This window comes from Schistocerca gregaria, chromosome 4 (genome assembly GCF_023897955.1).
Source record: "Schistocerca gregaria isolate iqSchGreg1 chromosome 4, iqSchGreg1.2, whole genome shotgun sequence".
NCBI classification, from domain to species: domain Eukaryota; kingdom Metazoa; phylum Arthropoda; class Insecta; order Orthoptera; family Acrididae; genus Schistocerca; species Schistocerca gregaria.
The window spans coordinates 495,216,995-495,244,913 of NC_064923.1; the positions used below are offsets into that span (position 1 = coordinate 495,216,995).

At 36.9% G+C, this 27,919-nt stretch overlaps 1 protein-coding gene across 1 annotated transcript in view; it reads left to right on the top strand.

Moving 5' to 3' along the window:
- The window catches only part of LOC126267181 (U4/U6 small nuclear ribonucleoprotein Prp3), a 51,615-nt gene that overhangs the window by 14,951 nt on the left and 8,745 nt on the right, over positions 1–27,919 (top strand). The window contains exons 4-11 of the mRNA XM_049972144.1: positions 2,195–2,413; positions 5,638–5,802; positions 7,976–8,164; positions 9,836–9,996; positions 13,440–13,525; positions 14,948–15,090; positions 21,217–21,431; positions 23,462–23,699. Coding sequence (XP_049828101.1) covers positions 2,195–2,413; positions 5,638–5,802; positions 7,976–8,164; positions 9,836–9,996; positions 13,440–13,525; positions 14,948–15,090; positions 21,217–21,431; positions 23,462–23,699 — 1,416 coding nt within the window. The remainder of the gene's footprint in view (positions 1–2,194; positions 2,414–5,637; positions 5,803–7,975; positions 8,165–9,835; positions 9,997–13,439; positions 13,526–14,947; positions 15,091–21,216; positions 21,432–23,461; positions 23,700–27,919) is intronic.

The following is a 27,919-nucleotide window of genomic DNA, read 5'->3' on the forward strand; positions in this document are numbered from 1 at the left end:
ACTAGATAGGTTCAGTTCTGGTAAAAAAGTGTATGAATAAACAAATCCTAATGATATGGGGACTGGTTTGAAAACATAAGTGATTTCTCAAAATAATGTCCACCTGTGTTGTCGATGTCTCATGATTTTGATGATTTAAACCTGTGCCTGGATTTCTGCATCCTGATTTCCTGCAGTTCCATAGGAAAACAAGCCATATAAAATTCCTGGATCATTTCTGAAATTGAGTGGAAAATCAGTGCAAATCAGTAACATCAGTACTGATGCACACGGAGAAAATGTAAATTACATAGAGTAAACTTTGCACTTTTTCTCCTTAGGTTCATTACTGTAACATTAAGGTGTAATGTATCAAGTCGCCAAATTTCCTAGTTGAGTGACAGTAGTGAGATTTTGTAAATAGTACACCAAGTGGCACAATGGAGGAACAGTGTTAAAATATCCATCTGGATATCGTGATGTAGACTTTCCGTGAGGATTTTGACCCAGATTCCTACCTTTTTTGCAGTTTGGAAGGATAGGGGTGGACCCTGTAACAAACTGGATCTTTGAATCTGTCTGTCATATGCATGTAAATAGTGTTAAGTAATTTGTAGCACATTGCCCATGAAAGATGTGTGTACATAATAATATTTGTTGCTTTTGGTACTGCAAGTAGGATAAGAGGAAATTTTCAAGATTTCAGGGAGTACCGTTATTATTGTGTGTTTTTATTAGCTGTTTTGGGAGTTGTGCCTACAGAGGGCTATTATTATATTTAGCAGAGGAAGTGTAAAATAACTTATTTTAAACACATCAGCTAAGGAAGATTACCTAATAGAAATGTGCTTTTGAGACAGTTCATGAGACATTCCTTTCACTGACTAACAGTTTTATGTTTTAATAAAGCCAGTATATTTTCAGAAAATATGACACACATGAATTTATACCATAATATAAGTAACAACTCATGTCTTCATGTGACCTTAATGTCAGAGGTAAAAAATTAATATCCAGTTTCACAAATAAGGAAAGCTAAATTTTACGTTATTCTTCCAGGCAATTAACAGAAAATCGATAAGTATTTTTTTAGAGGCTTGGATAATGACACAGGCACAGGAAGACTGAAAAAAAACAAGGCTTATTATCTCTGTTCCAGAGTTCTTCATCGCTATACTAGAGACTCGCCCAGCTTCGTATAGGTAGCACTAAGTATCTTTGGCCATATGACTCGTTTGGCGTAGTGGTAACAAATTATATACAAACATCTGTCTCATGAATGTTGGTGAAAACTGTATCAAAATCCTAACAGTAATTTCTTAAATGAGCCTTTACATACAGGAAGAAAAAGACAGCAGGGAACTTAAAATTTTACATGTTTATAAATGTGTAGCTATCAGAGTTAAGAACTTGGTGGACAGAATGAGGAATTTGCATTGCTGTGCAAATGATATATTGATGTAAGCTAATAGAAATGGCCCCTGAAGAATGTTCTGTGCATTGATATTAACATCAAAAAATTGATTTACGTATTAGTGCAGTTGAGTTATTTTGATGCTCATGATCATACTCGACATTAACTTGGTCTGATTTCTGGTCTGGGCCACCAGAGATGGCAGTCATGTGTGCATGAGGTTTTCTGTTTGCTTGCTTTGTGTGTGTGTGTGTGTGTGTGTGTGTGTGTGTGTGTGTGGTTTTTGTTCTCTGAAGGAGGCTTTTGTTGAAAGCTAAATGTGTAACAATCTTTTTTTGTTGTGCTTGTCTGCAACTTAACATGTGATTATTAATTGAGTAGCAGTCTATCATTTCTCTTATGTTGTTTCTATAACAAAAAATAATACTTCTCTAAGGAAACACACTTGTAACTAAACTATATAGAGATAGAAAAGGCAGTCAAGATTCTCAATTTTTGCAGCAACTTTACACACAGAGTGCTTTATAGAATGAAAAATTAGGAAATAGTGAAAGGTTTTGCGACAGCATGGTACTTTAATAAACAGAGGAAGACTGATGTTCAGAATTTAAAGGAACAAAGAAATTAGTTACACAATCAACCATTATCTGTTCATATTGTTGGAAGAATAATTGAACACAGTTTCTGACAATTTTTGTCATGGATACGATAACTGGCTCTTATTAACAAAACAGATTTTTTCATATTTCTTTCACTTTTGTTTAGTAATCTTCAATGTGTATTCTGTTTTTTCTTGTATAGATCAAAGAGATGATGGCTAATGCTCAGAAGATGATTGAAGAGAGAAAACGTGCATTAAATGCGCTTAGAGTTGATGAAATTCCTCCAATGCGCTCTATGTATGGACGAGATGATACACAATCGATGAGAAGTTCAGCATTTTCTGCAGCTCCACCTAGCCTGTCGTCTGGAATGAATCGTGGTGATCCTGATAAAGCTAGAAAGATTGCACAGTTGCAGGTGAGACCATATCACAGATTGGCAGTAACTTATTTTCGCAATGAATGACTATAGAAGTAGCTGCTTTCTGTATTTACTTTTGATAGAACATTGTGTGTACAGTAGGATGCAGAGCCAAGCATCATGGTGCAATAAGGTGCTCCTTAGATTACGTGCTACATTTCAGCCCTGATGTGACAATGTACGTTATGACCTTCATTCCAAGTACTGTAGTGTGACATGTATTGTATTTCTCTTGAACTCAAGTCATCTGAAATATAAAATGGCTGAAGTGTTTGATTGGGTGACACACAATAGTGAAGTGTGATATAGAACTTAATAGAATGATTCGTAATCTACATTAATAAGAAGTTCTCTTAAAGCTACTTATTGAGAGAGGAAATGTATAATGGTGTGCATGTTTGGAAGTAGCTGTGTGATTCAATCGGTGCAGAGAGGGGAAGGGGGGGATACTTTGTGGTGTCACCAGTGGGCTACATGGCTCTGACCCACACCACATGTTCCCACGGTCATCAACCCTGATAACTGTCACTTCTGGGGTAGGTGCTACAGCAGCCCACTGTTTCTGTTTCTGACTCTCTGTAGTAGAATTTCTACTCTTGGCAAACTCTCTCATTTCTTAATTTAATACTTGCCATGTTTGCTTTATGCCACCCATAATGAGCATTTGTAGTGCCTAGGTAACTCCTCCATAAGTAAACTAACACAAAAATCAACACTAAATGTTGTACACACAGCTTGAAGAGTGTGCTACAAACACTAAACAGTAGAATGACACTATTGGCTGAAGTGTCACAGAGTACATTGCTCCTGGCCTCTGTGCATTGCCTCAGAACTTACCTTTCTCTGTGAAATTCACTAAAAAATAAAGTCCGAGAGTCTAAGATAAAGCAGCACATTAAACCATATGCTCATGATCACAAGAATGGATTTTACCAAATTACTCCCAGAAAATACCAAGATGGTTTTATCAATAAAGTTGATTCATTAGGTAAGTTACTCACATTAATTTAGGCACATTCTGTGACTGGAATGATGTCAATATGTCAATATATTAAACCATTTCAGGCACAAAAACACACTAATATGTCGTAATCATGCACTTTCTTGTAGATGTCATGCTGGTAAACTTATTCCTTAGCTAGGTCATTTCTGGTTACTCAGCCAAGAAAATGGGAATTATTGGAAGTGTTGGACTATTGTACATTGCTTAACAGCGTCCATGGCTGAGAAAGCTGCATCCTCATGAATATATCCGCTCACAAATCATATTTTTTTCCCTTCAGTCCGTGAACATGATAATGCTCCTTTAAATGAAGAAACACTATTGGGTGGACACACTTTTTACTGGGAATTAAAACCTGAAACTGTTTGTGCATAATAAACTTTTCTTCCATAATCATCTTTGCATAATTGGTTTTCAACCCTTCCAAACCTTGTATGTGAGGTGACACACTTGCACACATTTGTGTCTGGTTACATTATGAGTTTTCTGACAGCTGTGTGTGGATTTGCATCTGATCAGAATCACTCATTACATCCTTGACATCAGCAAGTACTTTGGTCATGTTGTCTACATAATCACTTATAGCAGATTGCCATTACAAAAAGTTGTCGTCTAGTTGGGCTTTAATATCACATATCCCATTTACCAGTTCTTTACTTAGGGTATCCTTCCTAGATGTGACATTTTCTGCAGCAGCCTGCACTTCTGTGGCTGTCCCTGTTGTCTTGTTCTAGGGATAAATCAGAAACATGGTATGATAATTGTTTTACTGGTGTAGCTAATGAGTTTCGGTTTTATCGTATGTCCTTTACCTCATTAGTTAAAGTTCCAATAACATATGATATATATTGGTTAACCTGGCACGAATCTGGTATTTGTTAGCCGGTGTGGGACGTAGCCCAGCAGTTTCATTTCACAAAACACTCACTTTTGCCGATCAGATCAATTAATTCTTGCTTAGTTGATCCTTGTTTTTCAGTCATATCCTCCTGCTTTTCTTTGAGTAAAGTAACTTGGTTAAACACTGCATCTACTGGTCCACCCATCTTCTCTATCCTGTAGAAAAGTTCCGTCAAAGGATTGTCCATTGGTTTCTGCTGACCAGGTGGTGCAATACTGTGTACAACTGGTTGAACATGAACTTCATTCCTATCTTCCATTCTGGATTGCTGTCTACTCATAACACAATAAATTCACAATAAATAAAGAAAATCCTTTTCACTCTTAATTAGAGCAATATCAGTCCCCTTCACTCCTATTAGATTTTTGTTATTCAACAAGAGGGCTACAATAATGCAACAAACAAAAAATAATATAGCAACACTTATCAGTCTGCAGTGTCACAGTCACAGTTCTAGATAAAAACAAAACTTTTGCAAAATAACTTCAGTCTGCTTGAGAATTAAATTACCAACACTGCTCTGAAATGTGAATAAAGTCTCCATCCTTGGTACAAGTAAAGTGAGAAAGAGGATAAGCAGTTGCAGTCTACCACCATAATTGACAGCAGCAGAGCCCTTGTTGATCAGTCGACTCATTACTTGCTGCTCTCCTGGTCCTCCACTCATACACCGGACTGAAACATACAAAAATATAACAAATTAACACAGTTGCATAAAAATAAGCTTAATTTATTTTGGTAAATTCTATAACAAATTTCCTTTTGGGTCCTGTCTGTCACCACTTTAAGTATCCCTCTTATAAATAATATTACTCTCAGTAATAATTGTATAGTTTAGTGCCGAGTAATAGCTACTATAACCTTTCCTGGGATATCCTTTACAAATCAGTAAATAACAGTCAGCAGTCTATCAGTGCACCAGATAAATTACAGTCTAATTGAAGTTTATTGGAAGTTTAATAATTACCAGCAATTACCCAATAACTTAAAATAAATTTTCCTATGATGAAATTAGGACTCTGAAAATGAAACGGACTTAAAATTATGCCACTCTGTACAAGATAGATATTGTTCTTTATACATTCTATAATAAATTATGAAATACTTCATTTCATTTCAGTCATCAAAAAATAAATAATAGCACAGTAAATATCTGTGATTGATTAGCGCACAAGACTGCTTCAGCATTGATTATATAATCTCTGGTGTATGAAATTACCATGCTTATTTTATGATACACACTAGTACAATGTAATGTATGCTCCATGTTTTTCATTCTGCTTAACATATATTGATTAATCATTAATGCTTTCTAAGGCTCAAATCCAGTCAAAGTTATCGTCAGGAGTTCTGCCAAGCCTTCCACCTCTGAGACCGGCTGTTCAGGACAAACCAACACCACTCATTCTGGATGAAGAGGGCAGAACAGTTGATGTTACTGGCAAGGAAGTTCAACTTACTCACCTGGTTCCAACCCTTAAGGTAAGAATTTTGAGTGAGGAAGTATTTATGTTTATTATTAGTAAGTGCATGGATAAAAAAAATCTACTCACCTAGCAGCCACTTGGTGCATAGATTTTTATATATATCCAATTACTTATATTTCCAAAAGTTGTTAATTTTCTTGATATATTATGGTATTACTGTAACACAATACATTCATATCAAAGGGATGGCTTGTTAATATTGGGGTTGAATGAAAAATAATGCCTCCACCTTTGTTAATTGGGTTTGGGTGGGAATATTTGAATGAATCAAATGCAGAAATAATCCTTAGAATGTGATCTTTAATTGCTAATATTCACTTTTCCACATAATCACCCACCAGTTTGATACATTTCTGCCAACGATGAACAAGTTTTCTGAAGCTATCACGGAAGAAGTCGACACTCTGTTTCCGCAACCAGTCTCACAGTTCTCTCAACCTCTATATCAAAAGCATAATGGTGTCCCCGCAAATCATCTTTCATTATCAGGAACAGACGGAAGTCAGACAGTGCTAAATCTGGACTGTATGGAGGATGCCATGTGGAGGTGAGATTCAGTCTCTGAAGTTGTGCTGTGGTGGCACATGAAGTGTGTAGTCTGGCATTGTCATGCTGCAGGAAAACATTCCCCTTTTCCTTTCGGACTCTTGTTTGCCATCATTTCAGAGTTCGCAACATTGTGATATAACGCTCTGAATTTATTGTTGTTCCACGATCAAGGAAATCAACATTTTGCTTGTGACGCTCAGTGGTTGCTGTCACAGGACGTCTAAGTCTTTGTCTGTCACGCTGGTCATATGTTCACACCTCAACATCTTAAACTTACTCGCTCAATGATACACACTACTCACATCAACACAATCACCATAAACTGCTTTCATTCTCTGATGAATCTCCTTCAGGATGACACCTTCTGCTGTCAAGAATTCAATGACTGGATGTTGCTTAAACTGCATTGACCGACCGTCTGCACAGGGTCCCATACTTGACACTGACACAACCATTCAGTGCTAAGGCTTCCCGCCGACTGGAACTGTAGAGAAGAGACTATGGAACAAGCCAGTACCTGCCGCATACCAATGCTGCCAACTGTTGAATAGTTACGGAGGTGGCGGCATTGCTTTTCAGTCAACCCTCGTAACTGTAATTTGTGGCATTTGTTCCTGTTTGATTTAATTATTCGTATATCTGTTATGATCATTTTAGTTTGTGCCAGTACTATCGCAACTTTTGTATTGATAGCAAGAACCACTATTAAATGAAGAATTTAGGAATATTTCAGTTTCTCATATGTTGTCCCTATAGGAATAAAATTAGACTAGTTACAGTGTGCACAAAGGTATTTAAACATTCTTTCTTCCCACATTCCATAGGTAATTGGAAAAGGAAGAAAACCTAATACATAGTACGGCAGAAAGTATTATGTACTATGCACTTCACAGCGATTTGAAGAGTAAGGATGTAGATTTAGATGGTGATCATCAGAGGTGGTCAAAACTGATCTCATTGCAATGCTTGCAATATAAAATTGTTTCATATAGGAATGGAAATAAATAAATTATGAACTATATGATAACTGTTTCTCCAGTTGACATTACGTTTCAATTGCAGCCACTCAACTTTCTCTTAAATAAAAGTGAAAAACTGTGTTATGTAATTGACATTAGTACATCCTACTCTCTCAACATTATAGTGCTTGTAGAACTCTTCGTCATAACTGCAATGTACTGGGAGTCTTGTGATCTGTGCCTCTTCTATGTACCAGTAAAAGCATTTTGTGTTTAGAGAAGACATTGTTATACATCTTTAACATGTAATAATAAAAGATTTTTTATTTTTACTAATTGATACATTAAAATTTTGTGATACTAAGGCTTCTTTTTAACATATGGCAGCAAATTCTATTGTTTTTTGATCATGTTCTTCCATCTAACACAACCACCCACATCTGCGTTCTCAAAAACAAAACAAAAAACAGAATTATGTTGAACACTTTTTCTTTCTGTTTCAATACTCAAGTTCCTACCTGTACTTGTTCATGGTTCAAGGAGGATCTAACTTTGCATTTTGTATATTAGCTCTTCTATTAATAAATAAATCACTAGCAGACTTCCCTCATATTTTCCATTCTATATCCTATTGCTTATTTATATCTTCTTTTTCCACAGGCAAATATTAGAGCTAAAAAACGTGAGGAATTCAGGCAACAGCTACAAGACAGAGTTGTAGAGGACCTCTCTGAAACACAGTTCTTTGACCCCCGTATTGGCGCAAAACCTGCTGTTCGTGGCAAGCGTGCTTTACGTTTCCACGAGCCAGGAAAATTTCAACAGCTGGCCGACAGAATGAGGATGAAGGTAAGCTCCTTTCTTGCTGAACTACTGTCTGGTGAAGAAAGAGTTTGTGCCAAATTTAATGGACGACATAACAATACTTGGAGGTCTAAAGAGGTATACAGGGTATATGACATTTATAATGGAAGTTATAGTGTAGTCGAAACTGTTGGACTAAAATGCTTCCTTTTGGAAATATCAGAAAACCAAAGGAAGAAATAGATGTAGAACACTTCCCTGTAATAACAAAGAAAAGTATGTCACTTAGAAGCTTGCATCAGGACCTCTCTCTCCCAGCTGCCAAAGAATTGATTGCTTTTTGGTTGACATTCATGATGACATAATAAAAGCAGAAAGTCTCTGTAACAGTACTGCCTAGTGATTTCACTGAATTGGCCTGTAAGAAGCTCTGTTGACTTATAAGTTGTCCACTTAGGTTCCTGCATAACCACACTCTCGGACATCACAGTGTATTTGAAAATAAACAGCCAAATATGTATGACAAGCAAGAAAATGAATGTTATTGCCACTTATTCCTCTCACAACAATTTAAGCAATGGTTTAATGTTCTTCACTTACCACACCCTCAGAAATCTCACCATAGAGAAATGTCCAAATATTTGTGACAAGCCAGAATATAAATGCCATCACTGATCTTTCATTTGCAGTAATTCCATCTTTTGTTTTTTAGGTCACAAACTCAAAGAAACTCATTCCTGAGAAGATGAGCTCTTATGTGCTATAATATTGAATATTGCAGTAGATGCTTGTATTATATTACATTATATTACTAAGAATGTCCCAGCATTTGTTACAAATCTGAATAAGGAAAAAAAAAATAGTTTAGAATAGGATGTGCTATAATATTGAATATTGCAGTAGATGCTTGTATTATATTACATTATATTACTAAGAATGTCCCAGCATCTGTTACAAATCTGAATAAGGAAAAAAAAAATAGTTTAGAATAGGATGCGAACATACATCCATGAACTCCATTATCCCATGCCTCTACTCATTATACCCCGGTGAACATTGGAAATTCAGACATTATCTGTCTTTTTACAATATCCTGAAAGCATTTACCATAAAGTGCCATTAACTGACACTAAGTATAACAGCTTCTACCTAGAGTGACTCGTTTGTGATAAATCTTCAGTGCATCATTCCACTGAAATGACATATGCCATATCACTCAACTTATAATATGAACAAAATGGAATACAATGAATCCAATATGGTGTCTGACTGCAATCGAATTTTGTAGTCGCATTGAATTGTACTATGACATCATGAATGTTACTCACTGAGCAAACCCACTTCTTTGGCATCCTCAAGATGCAGTATGCATCAGTATTGCATTATTATATTATCTTAGAGTTCTGTCTTTGTTAAAACAGTAAGGATGGTTTGCTCTTTCCTTTCTGTCTCTTTGTTTCTATAAATCTTCCTTTCTTCTGATTTTCCTTTATCATTTGTTAGAGGAACATTTATTTAAACTCTGTTTGTTTCCCAAAATGTCCGTTTTCTTCAGTCTGATTTCTACCTTGCTTGTTAGCTGTAGTATTCCCATTTATTAATTCATACTGTGGTCTTGAATGTCAAGAGTTAGTTATTTATGTCATATTGAAACTTGGTGTTGACTTACAGAGGCTGATTTAAGACCTTATGTGAAATATTGTATACATTTTTCAGGCACAACTCGAGAGACTTCAAAATGAGATTGCACAAATTGCCAAAAAGACAGGAATTACTTCAGCTACAAAACTTGCTCTAATTGCACCCAAGACAGAGCACCAGGAAGATGAAGTACCTAATGTGGAATGGTGGGATGCAGTGATTTTGAAAGATGAAAGGTAAGTCGGGTTATAAATCAAGCACCTGTATGTTTTACACGTCACCTGACAAAATTTTATGGAAGAGCTACCAGTATTATTTTAATACTTGTTTGCTCTTGGAATGCTAATGTAATAGCTTGAGACAGGAGACAGATTTTCGTTTAACCTTTATACAAGTTGGACATTTTGTATTTGTACTTGACATAATTGTATTGAGATTAAGGTTTGAGAGGTGACTTCAACAGATACAGGAACAATACACATGGAAGCATGCTGGTATCCCTGGGCATGGTGTCCCCTAATTGATTTTTAATGTATTGCAAAAGAATTAAATACTGTCTCTTTGCGACAACAATTCAAACTGTTTACTCTCATAATCTCAACAAACTTTATAGTGATACATCATAAACTGTTGATACAACTGGGGAAGGGGCAAGGAGGAGCACTTACTGCCTTGTCAAGATTTCAGCAATCAGTGTTTGAAGAGCTCTCATAGGGAGGCACACACAAAGCAATTAACTTTTATTGATTTATTTATGTTATGAAATATGGAGGATCTTTTTTGCGCAATACTAAAATGAAACTAGTTGACACAATAGTTAAGACACTAGACTCACTTTCAGGAGGAGAGGAATTCAAATCTATCTTTGGATATCCAGATTTATGGTTGCAGTGTCTTCCCTGAGCCAAATGGTTCCTTAAAATATCATCCAATTTCCTGTTCCATTTTTGCCCAATCTGAACTTGTTCTATATCTTTCATAATTTTGTGTATTAAAACATCCCTGAAGAACCCTACCAAATGTTTGATTACAATTAAAATTCAACTTTTATGCCTTCCATATATTAATTTTTTGACATGTAAAAAGTGCGGCTATGAGCTGATGAGTTTCAGATGCGCAATTAATGCAGATCCTGGCTATCAGTTTTGAATATTTAGCCTTTAAAATGCTGAAGCAGAAAATATACCACAGTGCTTCATACAATTTGTAAAACATTGGGATGTGTTAGTTACGGTAATGATCGTCTGTTTTTCCTTGCAGGTACTTTCATGTATATATTTTAAAATTAACTTTGTAATCCTTATATTTTGTGCGACAGTATTGGATAGTTTTCACAATTGTTTGGAACTGGTTGATACACAATTTTACTACTTTTTTATTTCGACTATCAATTTTAGTCGAATTCAGGCCACCCTTGGGCCATAAAAGTTATATTCAGCTGCAGAAACTAATCATTCTTGAAATATTCTATTTAGATATAACATTAATGTGGCCATAACAAATTAGCCTACTCTTGTTCCAGGCATATTAATGTTCACACTGCAAGTCAGAGTACATGTTTTTTGTAACACATGTTAAACCCAAATAGGACATTTGTAAAATGATAGTCTTTGCAATTGTGGAATGGATAGTTGAATACGTCTTTTATGGGCGAGGAAGGTCTCAATTTGACCAAAACTGACAGTAAAAATAAAAACAGGAAGTACAACTGTGTATGACATGATGCAGTTCCTAACATAGTGTTCTTTCGGTAATGTTCCATCACATAAACTATTTGTCCTCTTTTCATTAAATTTTCATTGTTGCATTTTTTCTTTGTATGTTTATTACTGCATCATTTTTAGGGCAAAATTGTTAAAACTAAACTAACAATTTAGAACAAAACTACATCACCAAAGGGCAAGGTATTGATTCTTTATGCTTAGGCTACGATTTTACAAGAATATTTTTAAAATACATTTATCTACTTTTAGAATGAATTTCAATGTTAATAATTGTTACCTTATTGTCATTTCTCAAACGTCTTTGATAGATAAATGTTTCAAACATTGTTTGTTCCCCCAAAAGACGTGTTCTTCATCTTGTACGAGGTTTGCCCAGAAAGTAATGCACCACATTTTTTTTCTCCAAAAATTCTTTATTGAACATAATGAGAATTATACACACGAAAGAATGGTGTTTGATCCATACATCCTGTTTTTCCACATGATCTCCACCCTGTTCTGTGGCCTTCCTCCAGCACGAAACCAGGGCGTGTGTGCCCTGTCGGTACCAGTCCTTGTCCTGGCAGTGGAGCCAGTGCTTCACTGTGTGAACTTCCTTTGCTGATTGATTGATGCAGCACCAACTGCCAAGTCATAATGCGTCTGTCCTTGCATCAGCTTGGTGCAACATGTCAGATTGACAGCCATGGATGGACTCCTCAGCTTCTGCAAATCGTGGAGCTCTGCTGAACCACATTCTGATAACCTCACCCTCCATAGCCAGCAACTAACTATACTTTTGTCTACAGCAGATGCTCCATAGACTTTGCGTAAGTGTTTGTGAATTTCTCTGCTGTGAGAAATTCAATGACGGCACAGTGCTTCTGATGTACATCACCTACGGGCACCATTTTGAAACTGTCCTGCAGCTACACTATCTGTCAGAAATTTTTTGTTTTAAACTGGATATAGGTGAAGTGCCTAATGTCAGTTGCAGCATGCATAATATCCATATTCTCGCAGTTGTATTGTCTCCCAAGATTCAGAAGTAACATACTCCATCAAAATAGGTTCCAAGATTGAGATTTGTTTTATAATTTCCAATGTTTTCATGTCCCGTGAGAGGTCACCTTAACACTAGTCAGGCAAGTATTTAGTCTAAACATTAGTTGATGATAACAATGAGCCTGCACAATTTAAGGTACTAACCTCAAGCTAACACTTGGATTGAAATTTGTGGGTGCTTTTTCTAAAGTAAAATTGGAAATTAGACTTGCTGTGTTCACTCACAAGTGAACCCCTTTTTCCTTTTCATCCTCAGAAGTCGTAATCTTTTTACAGCGAGCTGTTCTTCACAACATATTCTATAGTGTAAAATGGTATTTGTTGAATAATCACTCTCACACACACACACACACACACACACACACACACACGATATAATTGTTCATATGATTATAAGCAGGACATTTAGAGATGATTGACTGACTACTTGATTGTTTTGCGAACTTGTCTGGCCTGTAGAAAGAATTTTAAAGTACAAATGACAGGCACTGACTTTATACACATTTCAGTTATTTTTCAGACATCCTTCTTGTGTTAAGCTATCAAAAATATTATGGCTTTGTATCTCACATTTGTTTGTGCCCTTAACCATTACAGCTAATATAATTACATACATTTAGCATGTAAAATTTGTCAGGTTTCACCATTCTTATTCTTACAATTGATCAGGTATTTGAATTCAGTAATGTAGTTGTACCTGCAACTAAATAAAAATACTACTGATACATTTTGTTCAACAGTGAGGTGGTATTGGTAAAAGAGGTTATACATAATGTTATAATTTAATTCAGCTCATTAATAATAGCGATCCTACTCACTTCAGTTGTGGCAGTAAGCATTAAAATTGTCTGGATTTAAAATATTCAGATTTTTGTGTAACTCGTCCTGTCTAAAGTGTATACCATTTTCAGGTTTACTGTAAAAGATGGAAAATTTGAACTAAAGGATATGGCTATCAGTCACCTGGTGGAACACCCAACACAGATGCGACCTCCAAGTAAGTGAAATGTTTTATAAGATATTGGGAATTAATGTATAATGTGTTTTAGATTAAAAGTAGCACGTCAATGCTTTTTGCTGTGAGTGAGCTTAAAGGCTTAAAAACAGTGAATTTTGACAGCAAATCTAATGAAAAATAAAATATGTTTGCTGTTTCATGTAACGTTTATTATGGACACTCAATAAATGGAGATAGTAACACCAACCTCCAGCCTCTGTTTTCGTAGGCATACAACGGAACCAAAATGTTTTTCCTCAAGCTAATGGCATACCAATGTCTGAATTGATTTTTAAATATTTGTGTGATAGCAAGTTACTAGAATTCTTAAACCTGTGTTAGATCCTTCTGTGCCACTTCAGCTGTTATTGTTGCTACCATCATCATGAACTCAGAAAATTCATTTCAGAAAACTATGAAATTTCAGAGAGACAGAATGGCTAGTCAGTACTTATGAGGATTGGCTGAAAAGTAGTGCCTCCACCTTCATAAATCTTCAGTAGTTGGCAGCATTGGTATGCATCAGGTACAGGTCTGTTCCGTAGCCTCTTCTTTACAACTCCAGTTGGTAGGAAGCCTTAGCATTGAATGGTTGTGTTGTTACAGCATAAAGTATAGAACCTTGCGCAGACGGTCAGTCAATGCTATTTAAACAATGTGCAGTCATTGAATTCTTGACAGCAGAAGGTGCCACCCCAACGGAGATTCATCAGAGAATGAAAGCAGTTTATGGTGATTGTGTAAATGTGAGTACTGTGCATCATTGGGCGAGTAAGTTTAAAGATGTTGAGGTGGGAACATCTTCTCCATAGGCCCCCTTCTCCCCTGTTCTATCTGAACCTCCCGGTTCATTGCTTCACATCATTGTACACTCTGTCTAACACACTGGTGTGGGTGAGTGGGGTGGGTGCCCGGGCACTCGTGCCCTCCGGGTATGTACCTCATTCTAGCTCTGAAGAGAATTCGTCCAGAAGCTAGCAAAGTTCTCCGTCTTGGTTATGTGACTGTGAGTCGTCTTTCCTCTTTAAACTATTTATATTCTACCAAGGACTCTCCATTACAAAAAAAAAAATTATGTTAACTACACTGTGTGAATTTCATGTAAATCATGTAACAGTCTTCTCATTTTTATCTCTGTCCTTTTACCAAGAATAATTTGCTCCCTCGTGATTGTCACAAACCAAGAAGAATAAAAATAAAATAGTATTTGGTGGCAGAAAGATATTTTATCGCAAGAACATTAAATAATTGTTTCTCTCCATTTGGCAAACAGTTGTTTATTTTTATTATGTTTCTTTTTCTGTAACTTGTTACTATTTAGTAAGATTTTCTTACCCAACCTCTCAGTCACCTTTGCATATTACATAGTTAACGGATTCTCATGTCACTCAGATGGTAAAAGATATTCTACTTTTTACACAGCCGATCCTTTAAAACCAGTGTACATGCCTGTGTTCCTTACAAAAAAAGAAAGGAAAAAGCTTCGTAGACAAAACAGAAGAGAAGCTTGGAAGGAAGAGCAGGAGAAGATCAGATTGGGCTTGGAGCCACCACCTGAACCAAAGGTAATATAATTGGACATACAAATTGATGTGTTTAATGACATCAACTTATAATGATTTTCCAGCTGGAAAAAAAAAAATACTGTTGTTTTTATAGCAGGACTAAAATTACATGTAACGTTTACAGTTTATAGTTATTAAATTTAATCAAGAAAATAAACAGCATGAATATCAACTCAGATTAAGGTTTTGCCACTGATTTTTTAATAATCAAACTGTTGTATTTGTAATTAGCATCTGTACATCTTCAGAGTTGTCATGTTGACATTTTCGAAGATTGACATACTTAAAAAATAAGTTTCCATGTCTTAACAAGTCACCTGCTGGTACTCGTAATGGGAGTGCAGCCATGTTCTTTTATTGAACCAGACTCATGGTTAAAATAAGGAAAAGAAAAATACTGTGAAACAGGTTGTCCCAGAAACTTTAATTTGCATATTGAATGACACCAAATGTACTTTTCGCTATCATGAATATAAGGTGTATGAGTTATGTCAAAGAAAAGATAACTGTTGCCCCCATATGTGTCTGCTTGTGTTCGCTCGTGTGTGTCTATGTTCTAACCAGCCTGATGATGCTGGGCACTTTAATCAAAAACTGTATGAAACTGTTTTATTGATATTTAAAATTGTATTTTCCATTTTCTACTTTAAACCTTTAAACTATTGATAGTTTTGCCTCAGAAACTGTATCTTGAAAATACTTCAATTAAGAGAGTCTGTTGGTGTGCAGTGAACAAGCAAGTTAATCAACAGAACTTTGCCAACCAACCCATATCTTCAGAATATCTGCATTAATACAGATAATTAAATCATCGTGATTATTGGGAGATGCTCTAACTTTTTGTAAACAGGTCTCTACTTCTCCAGACATTTTACCAGTGAAGCTTTTGTCAAGAAATGAAGCCTGAAGATATCAGTTACTGCTGTACTATACATAACCCTTTGTAACTTAACATTAATTTTGCAGCAGCATGCAATTTTGGTGGGACTCTGCAGTTGTGTCTGTAAATTGTATCACTCAGCTCAAATGTCTTGTCATCTTGTCAGTCAATTTAATATAAGAATGTTGCATTTTCCGCACAACGTTCCAGCTAACACTTTCATTGACAGTTGGACTAAATTTGCAATATATCTTTTACAGTGACCCACTTTAAAATCAGACAAGCACTTTACTTTGAAATTTCTTTCTCATTAACCATTTGCTGTGTAGACTTTTTTTGGAATTGGAGTAGGATGCTGAGTAGTTGCCATTTTCGTATAACACAGGCCTTCCAGCAGGTTATTCATGGATGTCTTGAATACTTCTAGTTACTTGAGACTTTTCTCATGCATGAGAAGTTATGTATTCTTTTGTTAGAATTTTGTTTCATTCTATTCTAAACTGTGTTTTCACTTAAGTGCTATCTCATATTTCCATTAAAACTGCAGTACAATTATTCTTTTCCTCAGAGATTGACAACACTTATGCCAATATTTCAAGTTAGTTACGCCTGTAAAAACAAGAAACCCTCAGCGAAATTATAGACAGTCAAAGTAATATTTATTTTCTCAAACTGTCATATACTATAATCTTAGAGTAATCAATGTCCCTTGCTGTTTTCTTGTACTGACTTTATTACATTGATATTCCTGGAACGATACCTCGTGGAAAAAGAATCGATCTGCTCAAATGCCCAAACAACAGAGACTGATGATATTGATTGGCAAAGTAGTTCTGTAAAGCTTAGAAATATGAACAGTTAACATTTTGCCGTGACTACCCACTTAAGTTTTAGACCAATGTTGCTCCTGTGCTATTGAGAAATAATTAGCAGTATATGATCATAACTGGTTATGCAGATTTTTTCATGTGCACTCTTGTGCATTAGTGGGTAATTTCCTGTAGCACATTCACGCCTTGTACCTCGCTCTCGCAAAACAATTCTTCATTGATTTTAGTATATGAACCAAAACTAAAATGGATTAGGATCAAATAGAAAAGAACACATTTTTATTTTCACATATTTATGTGTCGTGTTTTGTGAGAAAGACTGTAAAACATTATGTTGTGCAGAGAGGAACACACCAGTAAGATGTCTATTTCGGAAAATTTCTTCTCAGACAATCTCCACACATCCTTGTCGGTTTTCCTCTTTTGTGGTTGGCAAAAATTCTGGAAAATGCCTTGCTATGAGGTGAGTCACTTTTAATGTTTGAGAAATGTGTCCGGTTGATGAACTTTGTGGAGAGGGGTACAGCAAACTGTTTTCCAGAACTAATCATGAGTCATTATAGCAATTATGACTACAAAAGTTTAATGAATCAGTCAAGAAGACTAGGAGAGTGTTTCTGCTAGATAGAGCAGATAAGCAGGTATTAGCATCTTACTTAGACATTGAACTGGCATCACTTATTCCAGTAATGTCATTCTGCCCCGGCACCCTGTAAGCGTTTGCTTCAGGGTACACAGAGAACATTTAGCATTGATTTTCATGTTAGTTTATGTGTGGTGAAGTTACTTAACCACTGCAAGAAGAATTATGGGCAAAGTTTAAGCAGATTGTAAATTATGGTCTGGAGAGTTATGTGCCTAGTAAGTGGATTGCAGGATGGGAAAAATCCACAATGCTTTGGAGGACACTGAGGAGGCAGAGGCTGTTGTGCTCTCAGTTCAAAATGGAACTCACAAATGACAAGTGAAGGTTGTTAAGAGATTCGGACATCTGTGAAAAGATCTATGCAGAAACACCACCACCTACCACTGTTACACCACCACCTACCACTGTTACACCTTAACAAAAGACCTGGCAGAGAACCTGAGGAAATTCTGGTCTTACGTAAAACCATTAAGTGGGTCTAAGGCTCCCATTCAGTCCCTTGTTCATCAGTCTTGTATGGCAGTTGAAGATAGCAAAACAAAAACCGAAGTTTTAAATTTCACATTCAAGAACCTGTTCATACAGGAGAATCATACAGACATACTGTCATTTGACCATCGGACAGACTCCTACATGGATGACATAGTAATAAGCATCACTGTTGTAGAGAAACAACTGAAAGATTTGAAAGTAAGTAAATCACCAGATCAAGGTGGAATCCCAGTTCGATTTTACAAAAAATACTCTAAAGCATTGGCTCCTTACATAGCTTGCTTTTATTATTAATCTCTCGCCCAGCAGAGATTCCCAAGTGACTGGATAAAGGCACAGGTCACTCCAGTAAACAGGGTGTCCCAGCTATCTGTCCACCCAAAATATCTCTGGAACAATAACAGCTATTGGAAAATGACTTTCACCGGTATCAATGTAGGGCTGGGGCCATTAATGTACATATTTGGAAACATTATAAAACGAAAGCATATTTGTTTTTTAACACAAACTTATGTTTTTTTTTTTTTAATGGACCTCCTATATTTTTTCTTCAGCAATCCATAGCATGACAAAGCACATACACAATGGCGTTGATTGCATTGCAATATCCCCATTACATCCCGAGATATTAAAACGCGAAGTTGACGCTTGAAACACCCGACATGCGCTGCTAGTGCATGTCCTGAGGCTCAGGCGTGAACCCCATGCTACCCGTAATCACGATGTGATTGATATGCGTAATCACACTTCCATACTTATCAAGCATATTGACATTCGTTTTTCCCTCGCCTATTTGCGAGTGGAATAGGAAAAGAAATGAGTAGTAGTGGTACAGGGTACCCTCTGCTCTGTACTTTATGGTGGCTTGTTGGAGTATCTATTTAGATGTATACATAGATGGGCTGAGTACCAGTTGCTGTTTTTCACTACCATGGATTTTCTAAAGAATATATGCGTTGAAGCATACGCACGTCATCCAGTAAATGATGAAAAAGATTCTGATAATATTTTTTAGTCTCTTCCTGCCCATTTTATAGCTTTGCAGGTGAGAATTGCTCCTATCCATGCCTTCTATATTTGTACTGAAATCCATGATAACACTTGGCTCTATGATGCCATTCTCTGAATTTACTTCAGGAAATGAATTGTCATGTAACGTGCAGACCAAACAGCATCACTCTTGTAGTGTGTCATCAGCATCTGCTTGTTACTGTAGGCCATCACATATTCACACTTCTTTAGTTTGTGATTTTTATGAAGTCAGGGAACTGCTTTGTATTCTGCCACATGGTGCCATCAACATTCGCATTCTTACTTACTAATTTGTCGATGAAACTTGGTGTAGTGTTCCAGGAGTCAAAGTAAATACAATAACTCTTTCCAAACAAATCACCATGAGGATAAAATCAGAGAGATTAGAGCCCACACAGAAGCATACTGACAATCCTTCTTTCCACGAACAATACGAGACTGGAATAGAAGGGAGAACCGATAGAGGTACTCAAGGTACCCTCCGCCACACACTGTCAGGTGACTTGCGGAGTATGGATGTAGATTTAGATGTAGAAGCTCCAAAACAATGCAAGAAATTATTTTCTCTTTAGGTTGCTGCCTGCCATAATATGTGTCCTTACCAGTATGAACTATGTAGTCCTGTGTATATCCTGAACAGTTTTCACGTAGTTTATAAAAATTGATAGCAAATATGCTACACTTTTAAGGAGTAAATTGCCTCCATTCAATACATCTTTTCCACTGCAGCAAAGGTTCATCAACATGTAAACTGATGTGAATCTGCATTGCTGATGTTCCATAACTGTCTGAAATTTGAATAGTTTTCTGCTCACAGCACCTAAGAGATCATATGATGTACTACCCGCAAAGTGAAGAAATTTGACCAAGATAGGAAACTTTTTTTCATTTTCCTAAAGAATGGTGTGCTGGGTTGCGCAAAATTCATTGAAGATTAAACATCCTTTGGATGTTGGTGATCTTTCTTTTCGTGCTTGCGGAGAAAAATTGGAGAGATATTCCATCTTACGCAAGACACCATTTGCTTGGTTTCTCTTTACGCAATCATGCTTCAGCGTTTTCTGTGCTATCTTCAGCAGTTTTTCTTTTATTATTTGTTTATTTGTTGCTCACCCTTACATGAAGTTAACCAGTTATTTTGTGCTTGTACCTTTATAACTACATATATTTTACAGCCCATCGTGATTTTTGATTCTGTTGCATTATTTCCTGATATTTTCAATGTATTATGACACTTACTTCAATTGTTAATAGAAATTTTGATAGTTACACATGCATTTTTATTTATTTTATCACACAAACACAAGATTTCATTAATTGTATAGTGTGTTAAAACAAATCTTTGAAGAAAATCTTCACTTCATCATATGTTGTGTCTTGCCAGGAACAAAAGGTAGACCTTGCTGCTAAATTGGGATGAAAAGCTATGTATTGATATACACATACAATTGTTTGGTCAGTTGTTGTTTTGCGCTTCATTCTGTAAAATAATGGCACATTTATGATGCACTTACCAGGAAACAAAAAGTACTGGCGAGCTGAACTAACATGCACAAAAGCATTTTGTGGCATCTGTTGCAATACTGCATGATTGTAAGATGAAATTGAATCCAAATCACTCTCCGTTTTCTTCACCATCTGTCTCTTACCGACTATCAAAGCTGTTACCAAAGTAGTCATCACTGTCTAAAAGCAACTATTATATCTCTGGGTCCAATAAATGGCTCCTTTTTGCCATTGCTGAAGGTCATCATCTTGTAAAAATAAAACTAACAACACAAAAAGCAGGGTTTTTGTCACTTGACTCAAGAAGTGTGCTGGTAAAAACATTGCAACTAGCTGAGAAAACATTATTTTATCTGACAAGTGGCAGCATAGTGGAGGAAGCATCAGCTATTGCATTATAATACCTGCCAGCCTGAAGCTCATCATTCCTATTAGCTACAGCTATAAAATGCTGCAGACGAATATATCTGTTGAACTCACTGAGAATGAGCAGGCCATGGATGATATAGCTGTTATGTCCAGTTAAAAGGTTATGGTGAAAATATATGTAAGTTTGAAAATGCTTCTTCATCTTAAAACAAATTGTTTGATATTTCTGTTTATAACTATAGTTACAAAAATATTACTTCATGTGCATGTGTTTCAAGTGTTACTCTTTCATGTTTTGCTTGAATTGCTCAAAACTGTCAAATTACTTTTGTTTGATTTATTTTTAATTTTATACTTTTCCTTGCCTGCAGCTGAGAATATCAAATCTCATGCGCGTATTGGGAACAGAAGCAGTTCAGGACCCCACAAAAATTGAAGCTCATGTCCGAGAACAAATGGCAAAAAGACAGAAAGCTCACCAAGAAGCAAATGCTGCCAGACAGTTAACAGCAGAACAAAAAAGAGAAAAGAAAGTACGGAAACTGAAGGAAGACACAACTCTTGGTGTCTTTGTTTCAGTGTATAGGTAAGACGAGTTTTATTATAGGTTTAAAATACTGTTAATGTTTCTTGTTTCTGAGTACACCCCCAAAGATATGAACTATTTTGTAAATTTCACATAGGTATTGTAGCTACTCTGTCCTCAGTAATGTTTGGTGTTTCTTAAAATACTTGAAAAGATAGGCCAAAAACTCTTTCTGACTGCATAAGGCCATGCCAGTTTTGATATCATTTGTATTTAATATTATTTATGCTTGTCATAGCCAGTATTCCTTTATATTTAGATCATTATTTACTGTGTCAAACTAGCTATTTATAAAGTGATCATTATGTTTGCTGGAATAACAATGTATATGTAATATGCTGTTTAGAGTCTGGTTTCAGTAAATATTGTGTGGTGGGTTTCTAAACAAAGAACTAGCTGAATAAACTCGGTACAACTGGCTATCAAACACCACAGCTCAGGAACTGTATTCTTGGTATTTGCCGAAGTCTGAAATAACTCCACTCTTAACTTTTTATGGTTTTTTTCTTATACTAATTAATAATTTACTGAGCATTTATAATGCATTTGTGGCCAGCTATAGCGTTTATAATAATGATAAACTGATAATTAATATTATTATTGTTGTGATATAAGTGATTTAGTAAAAATACAATCTGTAAACTGAAATTAAATGTTTGCTTCATAAATCTTGAGTTTGTTTCTATTAACTGCTCTCAACCTTGTAAGTTGGGGGAGGGAGAGTTACTTAGTTTTTAGGATTATAATTGGAACAACATAAAATGGGGCTGAGTTGAGTTGTTGTTATTTAAAAAGTTCAGACATTTGTGATACATAGCATAAAATATGCTGTATTTCCATATTTGTGTAGATGAGTCTGGTGTTAATCCAACCTCACTGACATGAATGTAATTATCATTTACAATTTTTTATAGTTTGTATGTTTCACCAGTAGCTGGTCTCATACTACTTACTGGCCTTTAATAACTTACAGTGACATACTAGCGAAAACAGTCAATTTTTGACAAAATAATTTAATTGAATAGAAAAAAGATTCCACTCAGCAAGTGGTGGCAGAACACACACATAAAAGAGGGTTGTAATTAGGCAAGCTTTCAGAGCCAGTTTCTCCTCCTTCAGGCAGAAGGGTTGAAAGGGAAGAAAGACAGCTGAAGGAAAAGGACTGGAGAGATCAAGCATAAGGGGTAGTTTTCAGGAAAGTCACCCAGAGCCACAGGTCAGGGGACACTGACCGCACACGATGAGAATAGTCTTTCCTTCTCATCCCATGCAGTAAGTCTTCCCTGAATGGAGGTTCTGGATGAGTATCTCAAAATCTACTCCTTTTCCTATACCTCTCCAATTCTTTTCCATCACCCCTCTTCCTTCCTCTTCAACCCTTCTGCCTGAAGGAGGAGCCACTTTCTCCAAAAGCTTGCCTAATTACAACCCTCTTATGTGTGTGTTCTGCTGCCACTTGATGAGTAGATTTTTTTATCTGTCCAATTAAATTAGAATGACATACATATTTTGTTTCATAGATTAGTGTAAAACTTCAAATGGAGAACCTGTAAAAGGAAGCAAATTCTCTTTCTGTGAATGATGCAGTTAATATTTGAAATAAATTATTGTACATGACGTTTGTAAAATATACTAAACTATACCCTTTCATACCATGTCATTCTTTTTTATAACACTCCATCACAAGGAAAAACCTCCACCTCCAGTAGCTGAGTGATCAGCATGACAGAATGTCAATCCTAAGGGCCCGGGTTCGATTCCTGACTGGGTCGTAGATTTTCTCCGCTCAGGGACAGGGTGTCCTAATCATCATCATTTCATCTCCATCGACGTGAAAGTCGCTGAAGTGGCGTCAAATCTAAAGACTTGCACCCGGTGAACGGTCTACCCGATGGGAGGCCCTAGTCACACAACATTTACATTTAAAAGGAAAAACAATTAAATCATAGCTATTCAAATCTAATTTAATCTGTTTAAGGGATTTTGTTACTTTTTTGCAACTGTTAATCTCGTACATTATTTTGTTCCAGGGTAAATGAATTATCAAATCCTGCAAAGAAATATAAAGTTGAAACAAATGCAAAACAGTTATTTATGACAGGTTGTGTAGTCCTTTTTAAAGACTGTAATGTTGTAGTTGTGGAAGGTGGTGCTAAACAACAGAAGAAATACAAAAGATTGATGTTGAATAGGATAAAGTGGGAAGAAGATACTGTGAAAGATAGTGAAGGAAACGAGCACCCAAACAAATGTGTGTTAGTGTGGGAGGTAAGTGCAGACAATGAAGTTTGGAAATGTCATTGGTGGATATTCTTACTTATTTGTGAAGGATTGTAATGCGTACAATACGAGCTAGGATCCATTGTTTTTCTCTGACACACACACACACACACACACACACACACACACACACACACACAGTGTTGCATCCAAGTGTTTTTCATGAAACTTAAGTAGTTTTTCTATGTTTACGTATGTCATGTGCATGTGCACAGACATTGTTGTACCCAAGTGTTGTTCATTAAACTTAAGTAGATTTTCTACATTTACATGCATCATTTGCGTACGGTTTCTTACCATTCAGTTCACATATGGAACAAGTGAAGAATGAATGCTTCTGTGCCCACTGCTCATAGTCTAATCCATGGACCCTACGGGGATGAAAGGAGGAGCCATAGCACATTCTTAGACTCCTTACTTACAGTTTTGTGCACATAAGAGGGCAGGTGTGGCACGTAGTAGTGTACCACAGTAATGTCATTCTGCCCCGTCACCCTGTAAGTGTTTGCTTTAGGGGCCACAGAGAACATTTAGCATTATTTTCATGTTAGTTTATGTATGGTGAAGTTACTTAACCACTGTAATGCTCATTATTGGTGGCATAAAGCAAGCATGACAAATATTACACTAAGAAGTGATGGAGTTATTTTCCCAGGCATATAAATTCTACTAGGGAGTGTCAGAAGCAGACACACCAGTCTGGCATAGTGCCCCCAGTGTTGGCAGTTACAAGGGTAGGCAGCACGTGGAAAGTGAGGCATGGGACAGAGATGGAGGGTGCGTTGGTGACACCCCAGGTTATCTCCTTCTCTCTTTGTCGTCTTAAGTGCACATCACTATGGTGGTCACATTTTTCAGCATTTCTGTGATTCTTTTTAGCATGTACAAGAAACTGGTGACCATTCGTACTGACTTAACATTGTACTCGTTCAGTATTCTTTGTCAGTCCTAAATGGTATGTGCCTCACAAATGCTGAGAGCAATCTGCTTTATAGGCTGACCGCCTTATCGCAGTATTTTACCGATGAACTGAAGTCTTCCAGTTTTGAACATGGGTGCCTCTCAACAACTGTGCATAAGTTTCAATGGAGAAATACTGCAGCCAATTAGGGGTGGTATTTCTCCATTGGAACTGCTGTTTGTCATTTGCTTGTTCAATGACTGGACCTTTCTGAACATGCCATTGCATATTCCCATAATTATTACACATAGATATTTGTACGAATTGGCTGATTTCAATTCTGACTCAGTGATACTGTAGTCATCAACTGCTTTGTTTTTCAATTTTGTGAAGTGAACAACTTTACTTTTATGGTGAATTACCAGTCTTTCCACCAACTTGAAATCTTATCAAGATCTGACTCGATATTTATATAGCTTTTGTCAGATAGTATTCGTTACAGTTAAGCATATCAACTGCAAAAGGTTATAAATATTTTCCGCAAAGTCCTTGATGTACATGTACATGCACATTAAGGGCCATGGGGCACACCTGAAATTATTACTACATCTGTTGATGCGTCTCCATTCAAGATAACAAGCTATGTCTTCTTCACCGAGAAATCCTCAATTCACTCAGTTTTGTTTAATATCCCATTTGATTGTAGTTTCATTAATATGCTTTCATACGGTAATGAGTCAAACGTTTTGCAGAATTAGTGTGAGATGTTGCTATAATAACTACATAATATTTATACAAAGAAGGTGCTCACCATCTTCACATACTGATTTTAGCTAGAAAGCTGTTTGTGGTGAGCCAATCAATACAGTACATCTACATCTACATGACTACTCTGCAATTCACATTTAAGTGCTTGGCAGAGGGTTCATCGAACCACAATCATACTATCTCTCTACTATTCCACTCCCGAACAGCGAGCGGGAAAAACGAACACCTAAACCTTTCTGTTCGAGCTCTGATTTCTCTTATTTTATTTTGATGATCATTCCTACCTATGTAGGTTGTGCTCAACAAAATATTTTCGCATTCGGAAGAGAAAGTTGGTGACTGAAATTTCGTAAAAAGGTCTCGCCGCGGCGAAAAACGTCTATGCTGTAATGACTTCCATCCCAACTCGTGTATCATATCTGCCACACTCTCTCCCCTATAACGTGATAATACAAAACGAGCTGCCCTTTTTTGCACCCTTTCGATGTCCTCCGTCAATCCCACCTGGTAAGGATCCCACACCACGCAGCAATATTCTAACAGAGGACAAACGAGTGTAGTGTAAGCTGTCTCTTTAGTGGACTTGTTGCATCTTCTAAGTGTCCTGCCAATGAAACGCAACCTTTGGCTCGCCTTCCCGACAATATTATCTATGTGGTCCTTCCAACTGAAGTTGTTCGTAATTTTAACACCCAGGTACTTAGTTGAATTGACAGCCTTGAGAATTGTACTATTTATCGAGTAATCGAATTCCAACGGATTTCTTTTGGAACTCATGTGGATCATCTCACACTTTTCGTTATTTAGTGTCAACTGCCACCTGACACACCATACAGCAATCTTTTCTAAATCGCTTTGCAACTGATACTGGTCTTCGGATGACCTTACTAGACGGTAAATTACAGCATCATCTGCGAACAGTCTAAGAGAACTGCTCAGATTGTCACCCAGGTCATTTATATAGATCAGGAACAGTAGAGGTCCCAGGACGCTTCCCTGGGGAACACCTGATATCACTTCAGTTTTACTCGATGATTTGCCGTCTATTACTACGAACTGCAACCTTCCTGACAGGAAATCACGAATCCAGTCGCACAACTGAGACGAAATTCCTAGAAAAGTGCAGGGGCCAAGAGGAATGAAATGGCTGTAATTTCGTAACAAGGGAAGTTAACATCCAGAGGCACCTATAGGAGAAAATGAGTTACAGACTCTGCAGTAGGTAATTTGGGAAGTTCAGTCACCAGCAGCAGACTCAGTCATAAGTGCCTCTGCAAAATTGTTATTGATAGACCAGCCATCCTGGCCTAGAGCAACTACCAGATTCATTGTTCTGTCACCTGTGATGATTGATTCTCTGCACGTATTTGACCACTTCTGTAATGATAAAATTCCAGTAATCTACAACCTGCAGTTATATTTCCAATGTTACAAGGCTCAGCGTTCTTTATTTCCCCATTGTGAAACTCCAGATGGCTTACCCTTTGATGATGATACAGCCTCTTCTTCCTCGTCCAAGTGCCTTTGCTTTTCCAACTGGCTGTTATAGAAATTGACTTGCCAGCACAGCTCTCTACATACAATCAGCACTTGAACACGATGAGCAGGTCTCTTATGGAAGTAGTGTGGCAATTACAGCAACATCTGACATTGTGCATAAGTACCATCTAAGCAATATCAGTAATGCAGTCCCTTCTTTCACATTTTGCCAAATTTTGAAATTTATTATGTAGAAAAGTAGTGATGATATGAAGTCAGCAGTTGTGCATGTGACACAGAAGCTTCTAACAGATAGAAATTTGCATTTTGCAATAAATGCAAATATAGTTGCACATTCTGCCTGAAAATGCAGAAATACAGAATTATCTAACAGGTGCTGTTTCATTGCAGATTGTATCTAGATGATCAGTTTCATCAGGGATAGTTTGAAATAGTTTTATCCTCTGAATTTAATTATCACAGATGTAACCAGTTTTTTGTTCATGGTATAGCTTATCATCTGGTGAAGCCCAGTTTGAAAAGATAATGACATAAGAACTTGAGTCCTTCCCTTCCCCACCTCTCCTCGAGGTCCATTCACGTACACCTCGGTGGTGTAGCTGTAGGCTGAAGCTTTGCCTTGTGCTTCGAGTGGCCCTAAGGACTCCGTTAACCCTGCGGCTCTCCGCTGTCACTTTCTCTCGAGTCTCTAAGTGTTCTGGGGCTCTGAAGTGGTTTACACTGATGGCTCGATGGCTTTTACACTGATGGCTCGATGGCTGTTGGTAATGTTGGCTTTGCCTTTGTCCACAAAGGCCATATTGAACAGCATTCCTTGCCTGATGGCTGCAGTGTATTCACTGCAGAGCTGGTGGCCTTATCTTGTCACTTCAGTATATGCATTCATGTCCCGAGGAATTGTTTCTTCTGTGTACTGACTCCTTGAGCAGCCTACAAGCTATCGACCAGTGCTACCATCACCATCCTTTGGTGGTGTCCATCCAGGAGTCCATCTATGCCCTGGATCGGTTTGTGTGGACCCCAGGACACATCGGCATTC